Genomic DNA, 17,911 nt, shown 5'->3' with positions numbered 1-17,911 from the left:
GTGACCAGAATATGTCTGCGTATTTCTATGCGGCACTTGCTATCTGACGTCAGCAACGACCCGAGGGTATACTAATTCGTCCACCACCTCGAACTTATCCCCTGCGGTTACCACACTATCGCCTATGCGAGCTCTACTGCACTCGATTGCTTCTACTAACCGGCAGAGGTATTCACTACTAATTCAAACTTCTCCGCTTCACGTTTCAGCTTGGTATACTGCTCAGAAACCACTTAGAAGATTAAGCTCCGCACCTTCTAAGTAGCGCGATGTTAAACTTGTCAGCTTCCCTAGAAAGCCAATATTATCCATTATTTTCCATTGCTCTTCAAGGTCATCGGCGGCCTTGAATTCAATGAATAGCGTGCGTTGCGTTGAGACTCCTGAAAAAACTGGGTTTGCTGTCTTTTTTTTATCTGTCATATCTGTATCATTTCACGTTTTTGGGGGCAATCCTGGTGTAGTAGTTAGCGCTCACGCCTCTCACGCCGAAGATCATGGTTCAAATCCCAACCCCGCAGATGTCACGATTGACCTCTAAGCTGTTAAAGTGACTGTAATAAAAAAAAATCACGTTTTGACGGGTTCTTTGCTACAGCATCGACGCTCGTACTATATTTTGCTCGTCTAACATCGTATGACATTCTTCGTCGAACCAGTCGTTACATCGCCATCAGCCCCTCTTCGTGAATCCAATGGCACTTTTCGTCGCGCTGTTGATGATTTGATTGTATTATATTTGGATGCACGTTTTGAACTCATTTTAGAGATTGACTCCACTCGAGATACAAGTTTATCGACAAAAGCCCTTTTTACACATTGTTACAACTAGGACCTGAAAAAAGTATATCGTATCAAAATCCTTCCAAAATAAAGTGCAAACAAAACGACTTGTTGTTTCAACAGGATGGCACAACTTGCCATGCATGATGCTGGTAAGGTATTTGGTTACCCCGGAGTCGCAAGATGATACCGTTGAAATATCAGTTTCATTTCATGAAAAGATTAATAATGGTGCTGGATGTAAGTTGACTAATTCAACACCAATCTTTGTTCAATTCTGGTAAATTGGATAAAAAGTAGATTGGTAATATAAATTTATCTCCCACACTCGTGCCTGTGGTATCCTATATATTTACACCTTACTGGAAGGTTTGCCTGAAGTGTGTAATACGACATTTACACAATATTTGGAGAATCACCAGTAGCGGTCAGTTAGTGTCGGTAGGTGGGAATACGCTGGTGACTGGAGTGGTAATACGGGTTTTGTTTGCAATTTTTACTACTTAGCTATATAAAAAATCTACTAATTATATGGAGTACATGTTAAACAATGGTTTTGTGTACAATTATATATTGTAATAATGATGTTATTATAAACAGCTTTGTATGAGCAAAAGAGCTGTTATTTCGGTACTTTAAAACTCAAAACGTTATTATAATATCCAGATCTATACTGATTCTCAAGTGGTGGCAGTGGTAAGGGAATACACACCAAAAAGTTTTCAGTAGGTAAAAATAACCAAAAAAGCCTGATTTTAGTTTATATAAATCAAATAATTATCATTAGAGAATTTCACCCATTTGAATTTTCATCACTCAGGTTGAGATTTATTACAAAACAATCGAAATATTAGAATTGAATTTATCTTCAGCAATGACCATGCACTGAGCTTCAATATCCTCAAAACCGATTGCATGACGATTGGTCGATATAAATCAGTACTCGATGTGTTGTTAGTACAAATTTCACTTTATAAATAAAATGTTCGATACTCTGTGAAACTTTGTATGGCATGTTACTCTGACTAATTCCTGGTGTTCAGTGATACATTACACATTTTCATCATTGCTGCCGGCTCCAGTTTGGACTGGCTGGTCGGAAAAAACGTGACAAGCAAATTACTGTTCGTGCTAAGATCTTCGCTTAGATTAGACCAGGAGGCGGTCTCTATTTGCGAAATGAAAGGTAATTATGATGTGAAATTTTATATGATAACTATACTACAGGTTACAGAAAGAGATCGTGCGTTGAAGTTATATGCTAGGATTTGTACTTAGTGTTGCAGAAAAGCGCTTTTTCCGCTACTTTGTTTTTTATGTTTATTGCTTTCTCAATCTGCAATGGTCTTGAAGCAATATTACAACATATTTCACACGTTGCTTGAAACAAGTGTATGCGCACACTCAATTAAAAGGCAAAAGATTGGAGCTGACTGGAATATCTAAACCAGCTATCAGAGACTGGACTTGTGTTGCTATTCCAGTGTACGAGACATCTCCGATTGGCGCGGGACAAAATCTCGTCTGCAAAGAATAGCACTTCGTTCCGTTGTGTTGCCTCGAGCAGATGCAGCCATCAGTTGATTGTGCCACTCAGACTGGCACGACGATTGCAGCATAATCGAGCATCGAACATAGGGTGAATTTCAATCAGAACTTGATATCACCTTACATAGAACTTGAGTCGCCGAGAGAGAAAAAAAACATTCTATGTGACCAACTTGTATAGCGACTCTAACTACGCTTTCAAAAGGATACAGTTTTTATCACAATCTACACAACATATAATCTTATAGCAATCTGGTTTTCAACTGTAAAGGTATAGTTATTTTTTGTGATGTTTGCGTTTGTTGGAAACGGTTCAACTATGTTCTTTGTTCCAGTTTTGTTAATTTTTAATTTATTAGTTCGAATATTTATAGTTTATCTAGAGTTTATAATATATAGAGAATCCCCGCATGATTTTTGTTAGGAGACGTCGATGGTAACTTCGACAATTACGAAGAAAATGAATGATGTTTTGAAATACGTTCGAGTTTTTATTGGCTTTTTCTAAATGGAAGCGCCGCTAAATGAATCATTTATTAATGAAAACAATGAACATCTTCAAACAAAAATGAGGATTAGATCTCCTGCAAGTAGAAGAAAATGACGATGAAGGAGCATATCCGAGGTTCTGCGAAACCAATATTCCGAATATTGGTAAAAGTATGGCTAGTGTACTTCAACACAAACTTTCAGACAATTTTTTATGCGAAATGAGCCTCAAGTGATTTGTTTATTAAGAACCTATTTGAGTGGCTTTTTCTAAAATAGAGTATATATTTCAGGAGTAAGGAAATACTTAGGTATCCAAAATGACGATGATGGTCTGAAACAGGATTGCTCGGCTTTTGGGCGGGGTTTCAGCCACAAGGTTGATGATCGACCATTCCGGTCAAAAAACCTGACTTCCGACCTTTGATGTTGATGATATTTTTTTAAATTTTCCACTTGGGTTTGAACAAATCTCGGGTACTTTTTCATTTCAACGTACCTTCTCTTCGTGTTTCCTCTCTTCCGCTTTTTACGATGAAACTAAAGCATTGAAAAGAAAATTTTCAAAACATTTAGCTAACTAGTGACTCCGGCAACCGATTCGTGCAAAGCTGATGCGCTAAAATCAAGGTCCTGCTAGGCAGCCATATTTTTGCAGTCAGCATCTAACCATATGCGTAAATGAAACAGCATGACATTGCTATATGTTCTGTTCCTTTCACTCTGCAAAGCCGGTATGCTGGCAGATGGGTATTATTTTCAAATCTTAGCCAGAATTTTGCAAATAATACCCACGCCGGCAGTAGATGCTGGCTACTATCAAACAGATAGAGTAAGGATAGGGTTGCCAGTCCCTTGGCATTAGTATCGCCGTAAAAAGCGAAAGAGAGGGGACATGAAGAGAATCTCACATTGTCAGATACGTCGAAATGAAAAAGTACCCGAGGAATGTTTTACTGCATATACATTTTCACTTCGATCAGTTTCATATGCATATCAATATATTTGAATATTTTAGGTCGTTGTGGACGACATTTTAGATGAATTTTAGAAGAACTAAATTTGCGCTAGAGACAGAAAAGACGCAACCCTTTATATGCATTTCGCTTACGACTTGCAAGCCTCATCAGCGTCTGTTTCGAAATAAAGAAATCAATAGGGTTGAATACGAGGCACTACCGCATGGTTGCCGTAGGAATACGCTGGTCTTTCTGGTAAAATAATAATGGCAGCAGCTGACGTTCGACTAACCTACGCCGGGTCTGATAAAAACTGATTGACCTTGAATTGCTTAGTGATGGTGGTGAAGTTTGCATCAACTTACTTGCTGACGATCGAGCAAACCTAATATGTGCTCTCTGATTTGGGAACTTCCATTCCACTTTTCTGTGAAAATTTTGATAGCCCCAATAAAGACTAGTTGATTTTGAAAAGTTCTGCCATTCCATAACATACGCAGCTGAACCTTCTCATCGAGTGTTACTCTTGTACATCGATATCTTCGAGATTTCTCCGGATATGATTGCCGCTGCCGCCAAGAAATTGAAAACATCGTACTGTGCTGGCCCTGATGGAATTCCTGCTGTAGTCTTTTGCCGTTGCGCCGAAACCTTAGCTGTACCGCTTTGTTGTATTTTCAACAAATCTTTTGCGGAAGGGAAATTTCCTGAGATTTGGAAGCATTCTTATATGTTTCCGGTCTTTAAGAATGGGGACCGCCGAAGTGTCTGGAACTATCGTGGTATTACAAATTTGCCTGCTGCCTCGAAATTGTTCGAAATAATTGTGAGCGCCGCATTAATTCAACGTACCAGACACTACATTTCCTCGGACCAACACGGTTTCATTGCTGGCCGCTCCGTGACTACAAATCTTCTAGATTTCACTTCTAATTGTATTATCGAAATGGAACGTAAAGCACAAGTGGATGTGATCTATACTGATTTAAAAGCGGCCGACCGTATCGACCGTACCGTATTCGACCGTATCAATCATCGAATACTGCTCGACAAAGTCTTACGTCTGGGTGCGTCGCAACAGTTTGTCACCTGGCTACGCTCATATCTGTGCAATAGAGTCCTGCAAGTGAAACTTGAGTCTAAATTATCGTCGCCGTTTACAAATAAATCTGGTGTACCTCAAGGCAGTAACTTGGGTCCACTTCTGTTTATTATTTTCTTCAACGACGCTGCCTCTGCTCTAGGAACTGGGTGCAGACTGGTATATGCTGATGATCTTAAAATTTATTTGACGATTCGTTGCATCGAGGATTGTCGTCGTCTTCAGACACTTTTGGACACGTTTGTGAATTGGTGTAAATCAAACTACTTGACTATCAGCACTCCTAAATGAGAGGTAATGACATTCCATCGTATTAAATCGCCGATCGTATTCGATTATAGAATTGATGATCAGATATTAAAAAGGGTCGATTGCGTTAACGATCTTGGTGTTACATTAGACCCGAAAATGGCGCTCGATCGGCATCGTGCGATGATAATTTCAAAAGCAACCCGTCAGCTGGGATTTATCGCCAAAATTGAAGGAGATTTCACTGATCCGCATTGTTTTAAAGCACTCTATTGCGCGTTAGTCCGTCCGATTCTTGAAAACGCTTGTCTAATTTGGACTCCGCACCAGCTCTATTGGAACCTTCGAATTGAACGAGTGCAGAGAAGGTTTATACGATTGGCTCTACGGAATTTACCTTGGCGTGATCCAGATAACTTACCTCCATATCCTGACCGCTGCCGTTTGCTTGGTCTCGATACACTTGAGTGTCGGCGTAAGGTGCAACAGGCGTTGTTCGTGGCCAAACTGCTGAATGGCGTGATTGACTGCCCAAAGTTGCTGTCGCTTCTAAATTTCCGCGCGTCTCAACGGACTCTGAGACCGACGTCGCTGCTGACTAACCGATTTCATCGCACTGAATTTGGCCGTAATGAACCAGTTGCATCGTGTATAAAAACTTTCAACCAAGTAGAGGAATATTTTGAATTCGGTGAACCGTTGAATAAGTTCAAGCGTTTGGTGACAATAGAATTATCGTAGTTTATTATTAGTGTTTGTAGTGAGACTAATAGTAGTTCATTTAGACTTTAAGTCAGATGAGTTGTAAAGCAATAAAACATAACAAGAGGTAAGTCGGTAAACGGCACTAGTTTGACGCCATTTTTGTTACGCAAAAAATGCCGCGGCAAAAAAGGCAAATTGAAGGGAAAGGCAAATAGCAACAAAAATTGCAATCCCAATTTCTAGGTAAGCCATTACCATTATTATATCCATTAGATAGACTGTATTTATTATGAAATTTGCATACCGACTAGTGGTAAAAGCTTAAGAAAAACCCGTGATTTCTTACATGTGGAATGAGATCGCGGATAATCGCTTGATTTTATTGGATCTGGCTATGTTTGGTGCTTTTACATTCTACGCAATTATGAATTAGCTTCTTTTACACCAAAATAAAATGCACATTTATAATTTTACCAAATAGTTTCCGCGTTTTTAAACAATTAATATCATGGGCCATTCTACCCCCCATGTAACCATAGAGGGTAACCATGTAACAAACTGTTGCGAAACATCTAGTCGCAATATTTTATCAAGCAATACCATGCTGTATCAAAATCCGGACGGTACCAATATCCGGACACCTTCATAAATTTATCCTAATTACTATAGAAATTTATGCTATTTATGAGGTGTAATTATGTGGAGAGCTTTTCAAATACATCTCAAATCATTTAAACATAAGCGGAAGTTAAGTAGGCTGCGCGACATAATTAAAATAAATCCAAACATAACGTTGCTGTCAAACAGTGTCTTTTTTCTTCGAGTTGTTTCGGATTATTAAGAAGTAGTGCCTTCAGTTTTAGCGGTTTTGTGAACTTATTATCGCTAGTACAACAGTTTCTTAAGCTTAGAATCAATACAAATAGTAAGTTTTAATCAAATGAGAAAGTATTATTCATTAAAATGCTGAAATAAAGTGAATTTTAATGATTAATTACACTGTCCGGATTTTCTACCAAGACATCAAGATGTTTTTAAATCCGGACAGCTTAACTATTGATGGTAACTGATTAACTTTTTTCTAAAGTAATGCGTGAGGAGATATTGAACCAAGCAGTAACTGCAGTACGAAAAGGAGCTTCTATCCGTGGAACAGCAAATAAATATGCAATTCCAAAGAGTACACTGGAGGGCAAGGTGAAATCGAGATATGCTGGGAATCGAAAGGGTATTCAGCCTGCCCTTTTAAACGATGAAGAGAAAGTCGTATTGGAATACATCATCGTTATCTGAGCTTTAACAGGCTGACATTGTTCCTTCAAATGTTACAGAAATTAGTATGAATTTACCTCCAAAGATAGGTAAGAAACACCGTAAATGGTGTGCGTTTCGAGCAGTAGCTACTAGTGACGAATGGATGGAGATGTATCAAGCAGAAGCCAATGAGAAGCAGCAACAAGAAAATTTGAAGAGAATGAAAATTGAGGAAAGGCATTCGAAGCAGATTAGAAGGGAACAGGAGAAACTCAGAAAGATCGAAGAAAGACAGATGACGCAAAGAGCCAAGATGGAGGAGATTATGAGTAAACAATCTATTATTTAAAAAAATGTTATAAATCTAAATAAACTAACTAATAAGTCTGAAACTTTCTACCGAATTTACTCACTGTAAGATACACTTTCTATTAAATGCTTCAAGTTATTTAACTTTGGAATAGTTAATCACCATCGTTCTGGGAAGGCAGGCATTTACCAACAACAACGGATGAAAAATTAGTGATTTGGATCAAATCTGTGAGTTACCCCCACATGCACAGATCATAATCTGTACAGTTCATGATAGCCAGTAAACCTTGAGCATTGATCATAAGATTTTGTTTTCTTGACAACTCTCAGCAGTCGATTAGAGTTACATCTCACCTAGTTGCGATAAAAAGGTTTACCGCACTGCTTGAATCGAAAAGCATACACTACATACAATCGATTGTCTGTATCTATTATATTTTTCACTGCGATCAAGCAATAAACAGGGTCTGTTGTGAAGTTTGTCATATTCTGTACAGATTACGACAAATTGTTTATCGCTTACAATGTCAATAAAATTGAATCAGATCGCTCGTATGTTCATTATTGCTAGAAACGTTTTTTCCATCCTTGTTAACGACACAAAAGTGTTATTAAAGGTAAAAAAGTAAAGAAAAGTGATTATTAAACGCTTATTGTTACAATTAATGCGTTTTTATACTTGTAGGTATTAATTGATTAACCACAATATGAGAAAATTTTACTTGTCCGGAAATTGATTCAAAAATGTCCGGATTTTGATTCAACCAGATTGAGGTATCCGGATTTATGAACAAGACAAGCCATTTTATTTCGCTTATTTTAATGAATTTTATTGAGTTTCTATCATTAAATTGATGTATTACTGAAAGTTCAAACTTTAAATTTGACTATAGCACAAAGCAAATATCGAAGTGGTGCGCTATTAATTTTCACGGAGCATATTAAAAATGTGACCTGCTTAAGTGTCCGGATAGTGATGCAGCACGGTATGCGATGATTGATGCGATCGAAGGCAGCTTTCAAGTCAGTATTTATCACGTCTACTTGCATCTTGCGCTCCATTTAAATAATGCAATTGGAAGTAAAGTCAAGTAGGTTCGTCGTCACAGAGCGGCCAGTCACGAATCCATGTTGGTTGGAAGAAATGCAATGTTTAGTGCTACGAATTAAAGTATCGCTCACGATTATTTCAAGTAATTTGTACGCGGCGGACAAACTGGTAATGTACCGATTTTGCCAGCTCCCGATTTTGTCTACCCCCGATTTTATCAGCTTTTTATCCCGATTTTGTTTAACTTTTGTGCTTTTACACATAATTTATAAAACTTTTCAGCCCGTTTGAAACTATTCTGATTCTCTGGGGAGAGTTTTTGAATAAAATGATGTCTTCTTGCGAGTAATTCGGGGTCAAAATTAGGGTATTTTTATAGTAAAAGTTCTATAGTTCCTAAACAAGCAAAGATAGAAGTATACTATATTCAGCAATATAGTGTGTTTTTACTATTTATACAACTTTGTAAAACATGATACAACAACAAAAACATGATACAAAAACAGCTAAAATATAAAAACTGATTTTAACGATTTTTCATTTATGAGGAATAGGATTTATCTTTGGTGGAGAGATAGAAGGTTACTGTCTTCAGCAAAATTTCATGTAATAATATGTTGTAAAACTTTGCAGAACACATCAATATTGAAACTGAAGAAAAATAAAATTTTTATTGCACTTTTAAAGGGATTAATCAAAACTTGAATTCCACTGGACACTGGACAGTTAAGTCTGTAGCTGCCCTCATCAACATAATTAGTTGGACTCGGCCCCGTAGATGGGTAACTACTTACCCGAAACCGGTCGGCAAAAAGGTAACTTTTATACTTTGTAAAAACAAAAAGTAAAGTGTCCAAAGGTATTTAAGAGTCATTCTAGTTCTTACGTTAGCACGACTACGTAATTGAAGTTAGATATTTGTCATTAGGATTATATTTTATCTGTGACTATAATGAATGTACTATTTAAATAGTTCATTCCTTCTCGTCAGCCACTCGCTGGTACTTTGCGTCGGACCACTTGCTGGAAGTGACAGCAGAAGTAGTACTTAACACTTCTCACGCTATAGTACTGATCGCATCGTGAATGTGCTTCCACTGCTCATTCAGGTTCTCTCCAACTTGTTCACCGATCCACTCATCAGTTTTCCGGAAATACTCTGCACCAACTGCTGTCGCTGATAACCTCCGAATGTTCAGTTATATTTTCCTCATTGGTCTCGATTTGAATACGTTGGACAACCGGGCGCGGATCGATGTTTGGTCCCTGGAAAGAACGCATGTCTGCGACATCAGAAAGGTGTCGGCCGTCAACGAGGACGTGGTCGGTCTGAGAGCAGGCCTCTCCATTAGGGTGTTACCATCGTGCCCAAAGAGGGACTACAGATAGCAATTTCACTGGCTGCAGTGGATTTGATTGGCCTCACGCATTCGTCGTTTGTGGTAGAATGGAGGCTTCCTCTACAGTAACAGGGCGAAAGAACTCTTTGCGTTCAACGTGTGCGTATGGTGATGACAAGGTAGGGATAGGAGTTGCTGCATAAGAAGCTAAAAATCCCTACGGTGTCTATTTTATGCCACAGACACGCGAGACACTGTCGGTACGCGTTATCTAGCCATTGTAGAAAATAATGTACTCTAATTTAGCAACAAGTCCAGCAAAGAGTTCATTCATTTCATGGGTGCCGGGGCACCACGGATCAGATCTGTGCGCTTCGGTAAGTGTTGCAGAAATGTCGCGAATACAACGTGCCCACGCATCATTTATTCATCGACTTCAAATCGGTGTATGACACGATCGATCGAGATCAGCTATAGCAGAATATGCACTACTACAGATTTCCGGATAAACTAACGCGATTAGTCAAGGCGACGATGGATCGAGTAATGTGTGTTGTTCGAGAATCAGTGGCAGTCTCGAGGCCCTTTGAATCCCGAAGAGGGTTACGGCAAGGTGATGAGCTTTCATGTTTGCTGTTCAATATCGCTTTGAAGGGTATGATAAGAAGAGCGGGGATAGACACGAGTGGCTCGATATTCACGAAATCCGTCCAGTTTCTTGGTTTCGCTGACGATGTTGACATTATTACACGTACCTTTGAGAAGATGGTGGAAACGTACATCGGACTGAAAGCTGAAGCCAAATGGATATGACTTGTCATTAATGTATCGAAAACAAAATACATGAAAGGTAGAGGTTCTAGAGAAGTGAATGCTGACCTCCCTCCCCGGATTCATTTAGACGGTGATGAAATCAAGGTGATAGAAGAGTTCGTGTATCTGGGCTCACTGGTTACCGCAGACTACGACTCCAGCAAAAAAATACAAAGACGCTTTATGGCAGGAAATCGTGCCTACTTTGGACTCCGTAGGGCGCTGCGATCGAACAAAATTCGCCACCGCACGAAGTTAACAATCTACAAGACGCTGATTAGACCGGTAGTCCTTTACGGCCATGAGGCATGGACTATGCTCGTGGAGGACCAATGCGCCCTTAGTGTTTTCGAACGGAAGGTGTTGCGCACCATCTACGGCGGAGTGCAGATGGAAGACGGAACGTGGAGGAGGCGAACGAACCATGAATTGCATCAGCTGCTTAGGGAACCACCTATCGCTCACACCGCAAAAATCGGTCGCCTGCGATGGGCTGGGCACGTCGTGAGGATGTCGGACGACAGCCCGGTCAAAAAAGTTCTCAATAACGATCCGACTGGAACGAGACGGCGGTGCGCGCAGCGATCAAGATGGATCGATCAAGTGGAAGGCGACCTGCGGACCCTACGCAGGCTACGTGGTTGGCGAATTGCGGCCATGGACCGAGTGGAATGAAGACGACTTCTTCGTACAGCAGAGGAAACCACGGCCTGGAGCTGATTAAGTGAGTAAGTAAGTAAGTTCAGTAAAGAATAACCTTCGCCCGGTTTGTTTACATTTTCGACTTCGGCCTTTTAAAACAATTATTTGCAGACTTTTTAAAAATAGTATTGGAATTGTCAATAAATGGTTGTCAGATTAATGAAAAGAATGTTTTTGAAATTAAAACACAAGCCATGTATTTCCGAGGGGCATTGTATTTTCAACAAACCTCTTTGATAGCTGAATAGGAAGTAGTGAAAATCTCGATTACGCAGAAAAGCTCTTCGCATGCTTCTATATGTGACACAAATTACACTCACCGACAAAAGCTTTCACCAGTGTCTCGAATGCGGGTGTTCTACAAACGATTATTGTACAATAGGTTAGCTCACATCGTTCGACTGGACAGAATAGTAGAGCATAGCATTGGCACTTTATTTCGCTTTCGTAACTCGGTACTTATATAGACTTTCACAGACACTGTTGAACGCAAAGCCCACAAGACACTCATTTGCGACCAAAACGGCGGATGTGTTCCATATAGCGGAAATGGTAATATTGTCGTAAGATTTGGCTTTAACAGCAAAGGAGAGTGTGAATTTTAGTAAGTACCAAACAATTGCAGAGTTATTGATGATTAATACTGCTGACACTATTAATCATCAGAAAACGCTAATTAGTCCCATAATCATTAAGGTTTTGATGTTTTGGATGAAGCGCTGACTTGCGAAATCCTTGCCATTGCCATATACCTACATGTAACATACAGTTGTTGATTTGGATGTTAGCATAAGAGAAAACTTTCCTTGCTTCTATGAAGCAGCCTGCTTATCAATTTATCTCTCACTTCGAAATAGAACAAATAGACTTCATGGCGACGACTTCGAGGCAGAGTCTCGCGAAAGACACCCCATAAATCTTTTGAAAGATTTCGATTATATTAAAGTTTACCTAAATTTACTATTATATTATTCTTTGAACTAGACTTTTTATATAGTAAACTGCTGCAGTTAGCTACAACAATAGACCGTTGATGACGCTATTATTTGCAGAGATTACAGCAGCGTTACAGCTACGGAATTTTTCATCTACTAAGGCTTTTATAGTCTCGCGAAATACATTCGTCTATGCGCAAATAGTACTACTTCGCACACATGTTTCCACACAGTTGCACACATAAAGAGAAAGCATAAAAAGCGTAGTGTTTTTCTTCCGGTTTTTATTCGTCGTGACGATTTATGGCCCGCTTTTTGGGCAAAGATGGAAAGAAATAGCTTTTATTATCACACGGTCGGTTACCGGAGGAGAAGGAGGAAAGAGGTGGGTGTTCGATATCACGAGGACAACCATCACCAGTTGGTTCCGCGCTAGGTTGCGGGCAGCTTAGTTGAAGGACGAACTCGATGCGAAGTGACAAAGAAAGAAAAAAGAACGCCTTTATGTTGGCTATTTAACAGATGTGAAAGAAATCGTATAGCAACGAGTTCAATGAACGGACAGAGCAAAGCATTGTTGGGGTGTGAACTTGACCATCAGAGAAAATAGCTGAAATCCACTGGCATATGCTATTTAACGTGTTATGCTATTTAAAGTACTAATTTTAGCAATTGAATAGCGTTGAATTGTTGCAAAAAAGAAACATAATTATTCTTTTAATAATTCATCAATGGAATATTACCTATTTAAGATTGAACGCCATCCGACTGAATTAATTGAAATAACGAAATTGAATATTTGTGAAATAAATTCTTCTATTATTTCTTAACATAACACAGTTTTGTTGAGCAGTCATACAAAAAAGCGTTAATTAAAATATAAATGTGTTCTCACATATGAATATTTAGAACTTCTAATTGATCTAATCTTTTTGTCTAAAAAAATACAAATGGTTGTGTTTGGTGTTTGAACACATCAAATCCTTCTTCAAATTCGTACGTTATTTACAAACTGCATAATAATGAAAATAAACTTGAATACGTCTTCATATTTAACATGTATTCCCCCAAATCTTTCAACAAACCTTTTTGTCGGCATCGCTTTTGAACCCCATGCGATTTAAAAAGACAAAATATATCAATGCTTCCCCATTTGCTCCGTTTTTTAAATTGAATCGACTGGGGTGTCCTGTAGACCTTGATAAATAACCTCATTTCCGAACGATCATTTAATTAATTTCCGGGGGAACAAGGAATAATTATGCATTAATTTTTCTGAATTTTCACCGCTATATAATGCTTCGTTGATTGCTTTTTTGCTTAAGATTTTTATGGATTTTTATTTCTAACTCAACCTGTGACGTAGGCAATATCCTAATAATTGTTTTTCAGTTTTGGTTCATAATAAAACTGTTTTCTATTTTCTTTTTTCAGACTGAACAATTTGCAGTATTATGGGCACTTTTCACCGTCATTGTCCTCGGAAACTCAGCCGTTTTAGTTACGATGCTACTCAACAAAAACCGAAAGTCACGAATGAACTTTTTCATCAAACAGTTGGCCATAGCAGGTACCTACATTAGTAGATAGCAATTTTGGTATTCTAATTACCTATTCAATACAATACTTTGAAACGATCCTACGTAAACTTGTATTATGAATGGTATTTTTGTTGGTTACATCATAAAGTTTTTATGCATTTTCACGTTTGACTGAAGTTTTTGGAGCGTTTTAGTAGAGCACAAAGCCTGAAATTAAATAAAAAAGTAAACTTTCCAATTAAATTCTACTGTTTATATTTAATCGTGACATATACGTATTTCGTCTATGACTTTCAGGCTTCATCAGTGTCTGTTTTCGAACAAGTATCTATTTTCGAAATACGTATCTCTCACGAATAAATATACATAGTACAGTTTAATTGGAAAGTTTAAATGTGTAGGGTGCTATATCTTTGCATATTAGCGTTGATAAGAGGAAATGCTTATCAACTTAGTTAACCTATAGTGGACCCTTTACCTATAATGGACCTCGGGTACAGTTTCAGCGTTTATTAGCTTTTGCTTGATATTTCCGAGGGTATAGGACATGAAACAGAAAGTAGTAAACATAGTACACAGTTCAGTTTATAAAATTTTAGCTAAATTCAATGATTAATGTCGTAAAATCGACGTTTTCAACAAGTTAGGGTCCATTTTATGGTTAACAATGCGAAATGTCGCCATTAGTGGACCCTCTTCATGCAAAATACACTGCAATTCCTATAATGGACCCGGTTACTATCCTATTGTAAACCACAAGGTCCATTAAAGGGAAACGGACATTCCAATCAGTTTTAAAAAATGTGTAAAATGTTGAGATTTTCAACATAAATTGATCTTAGACATAATCGAAAGTTACTCGTATTGTAAGTGCCATCGGTTGCGTGTTTAGCGTTACCAGTTTAAAATAATTCGTGGAAGAAAACTACTCAAATACTAACTGGTCCACTAATGGTTAACTTACCCTATTTTTAGATATAAATTAACAAATCATGGTTGTTTATGTAGTACCATTGCATTACATTAAATTTATTAAATTTACAAAAGAGGTGTATTTGTGATCTTAATATTCATAATTACTGACTACAAGAAAACTATTGAATATCCAGGAATGGTTTCAAATAAATGGTGTTTGCATAACGAGCATCGTTTCGTATGGCAATTTAGCATCGTTGATTTTTGTGCCTTGTTTGTTACATTATTCCACACCGAATCCGCGGATAGTTTACGACAAATAACATTTCAATTAAATTGGATCTTTATCTAGCTCCCCCTTCTACTAACAACGATTCCTTTCCCGAAATGCTTGTGAAGATGCAGAGGATTCCCTGGTCTTTAGTAGCAACAAGTATTGGACTAACATTCCTTCCCATCCCACCAGGACCCGCATTCGGACGTGGCCGGTGTCGGTATTGATCAGCATGCAGGGACCTGGTAAGGTTGCACAATGAGGAACAGTGTGTTGTCCAAAGAATGCTTTTTTCAGCCATCATTTTGCAATTTTCATCGGTCCTGGTCAATAACGGAGTAGCCGCACACGGGCGGTATCCTATGCTTATGCTTATGCTTATTGTATAATTTAATTGAAAAGTTTTCTTTCTTATTTAACTTCAGATTTTCTCGATTTCCAAACTAATGTAATATATATTTTATATTTGTCAAATCACTAATAGAAATCAACTGACATAACTTTCAAATTATATTACATTAAAATTACATTTACATTAAAAAACCGACTTTCACGCCATATTTATTCCTATATCTATAATAATGGATTTCTGTCTGTCTGTCTTCCAGTATGTTCCTTATAGAATCGAAAACTACTAAACCGATCGGCGTGAAAATTTGCATGGCATTTTAAGGCCGAGAAAGGTTTCTATGATAGTCAGAACCCCCCCCCCCCCCCCCCTACTACAAATGAAACACAAATTTCCGCATAACTAGAGAACTAATCAAGCAATTGGAACTAAATTTGGCATGTGGGTGTTTTCGGAGGCAAGAATTTTTTTCTAAGATGAATGGAGCCCCGCTCCCCCCTTTAGAAAGGAAATTATGACCCCTCCCTCTTTAAGAGGGGGGGGGGCTTCCATGCAAATAATATACAAATTTCCTCTTATCTCGAGAACTAATCAAGCAAATGAAACCAAATTTAGCATGTAGGGTTTTTCGGAGGCAAGATTTTTTTTCTATGATGAATTAGGACCCCTCGCCTTTTTAGGAAGGGAGGCTACCATAGAAATGAAATACAAATTTACTCATAACTCGAGCATTAATCAAGCGAATGGAACCAAATTTGGCCCGTGGGGGTTTTAGAAGGCAAGAATTTTTTTTTTTTTGATGAATTAGCACCACTCCCTGTTTAGGGTATGAAATGGGGAAAGCAACTAGGAAGAAGCGCCCAACATAGCTCTAGCCATCCCAAGCCCCTACCTAGCGCCTCCACGTGGCCATACCTGGAAATACCTCAATTTGTATAATTGAGTAGCCAAGCTAGGAGGTGCGGGGTCGTGCGGTTTTCAGTTCCTAACCTTACAAATGTAGTTTTAGGCAACCATTAAACCACACGACTTTATTTTCAAGTATTATATGATTTAAACTAATATTTTTGGCAAACTAATCTATTTTCAGAGAGCGAAATAAGGCGCTATATCCTTGGCCAATTGCAGCCTGGCTTCTGGTCTAAATACCATTAGTTCATCCCTGAGGGTCCGGAGTATCACTTAACCTTTATTAGCAAAGATACTCCCAACGATTGTAAATAAATCATTATCTATGTGTACGGGAAGCGTTTGGTACGGGAGGTCCACGCTTTCTTCCTTCCCCTTGATTTCAAGGAGTTAAATGGAATTAGATATTTTTTCTGATTCCACTTGATTCCTTGGAATTCTCTCTGCGGTACATGCTGCGCAGTTGGCCTGGCCGTTGACAAGAAAAATGATTGATTCAAGTAATCGTCATTTTCCAGGATGCCTTCAAGAATTGGCTGCGTTAGTGTGAGATTAGATTAGATTAGATTAGCACCACTCCCTGTTTAGGAGGAGGGGCTCCCATACAAATGAAATACAAATTTCCTCATAACTTGAGAACTAATCAAGCAATTGGAACCAAATATGGCATGTGGGGATTTTAGCAAGCAAAAATTTTTTCTATGGTGAATTATGACCACTTTTCCTTTTAAGAGGGGGGCTCCCTTATAAATGAAATACAAATTTCCTCATAACTCGAGAATTAATCAAGCAAATAGAACCAAATTTGGCATATGGGGGACTTTGGAGTCTAGAATTTATTTTGTGATGGTTATAGACCTCTCACCCCTGTGGTAGGGGTATAAGGAGTCTCATACAAATAAAACAAACAAAAAATTTTACGTAACTCAAAAACTAATCGAACTCGAGAAATTCGAGACTCTTCCATAAAACATTAGTCAATAATAAGTCACAAAAACTATTTATAGTAACACTAGATCATTCAGGGCGAAACGGCCGCGAGTGTTGTCGGCGACCCGCCGTCGGAACCGCTGGCCACTGTCGAAGTTTATTTATTTTCCTAGGTCTACTGACTTCTATTACTTTTCTTCAGTTGAGTCCGAACGAGCGACAGCGAGTAAGGAGAGGATCACCCTTGCAAAATGGTACTTTCCACGAAAAAGTTTTCCGTGAAATGGTACATTCCGGTAAAGGTTTTTCGCGAAATGTTGTACAATCACGACGAATCCGCTGTGCTATCCACTTTCTGGCTAAGCAATGAGGGGAGTTATTTTCTACTTTACTGTGAGGAAAAATTGTAAATTTGTATATTAAACTACCCATCCCAGGTAACCAATAAACATTAATATAAGCAGCAAATTAGCATATCTGGCATTTTATACTGCACGTTGTTGTATATTAGCTTTTTGACTGCATAGGTGTTGTAAATTGGCATCCAAACTTCTATTCAAATTCTTCGTGCCGGTAATTAGCTGCAAATTAGCATTGTCAGCACTATAAGAAAGTTAGCATTAAAGTAGCTGTATATTTTGGCAAAATAGCATATAAGGCGACTTAAATGCTTATTGGTTTGCATTTGAATAGCATTGGTGATGCTTATTGGTTACCTGGGATGCTGTCATAGTTACATAACTGCCAAAAT

General features: G+C 38.4%; 1 protein-coding gene across 1 annotated transcript in view; it reads left to right on the top strand.

The window, feature by feature from the left end:
* LOC128742818 (cardioacceleratory peptide receptor) overlaps nucleotides 1-17,911 on the top strand; it is a 42,877-nt gene that overhangs the window by 12,461 nt on the left and 12,505 nt on the right. Inside the window, exon 3 of the mRNA XM_053839294.1 lies at nucleotides 13,677-13,812. Coding sequence (XP_053695269.1) covers nucleotides 13,677-13,812 — 136 coding nt within the window. The remainder of the gene's footprint in view (nucleotides 1-13,676; nucleotides 13,813-17,911) is intronic.

This window comes from Sabethes cyaneus, chromosome 3 (assembly GCF_943734655.1).
Source record: "Sabethes cyaneus chromosome 3, idSabCyanKW18_F2, whole genome shotgun sequence".
NCBI lineage: Eukaryota > Metazoa > Arthropoda > Insecta > Diptera > Culicidae > Sabethes > Sabethes cyaneus.
The sequence above is the reverse complement of the archived record's forward strand: the minus strand, read 5'-3'. Positions and strand labels throughout refer to the sequence as shown.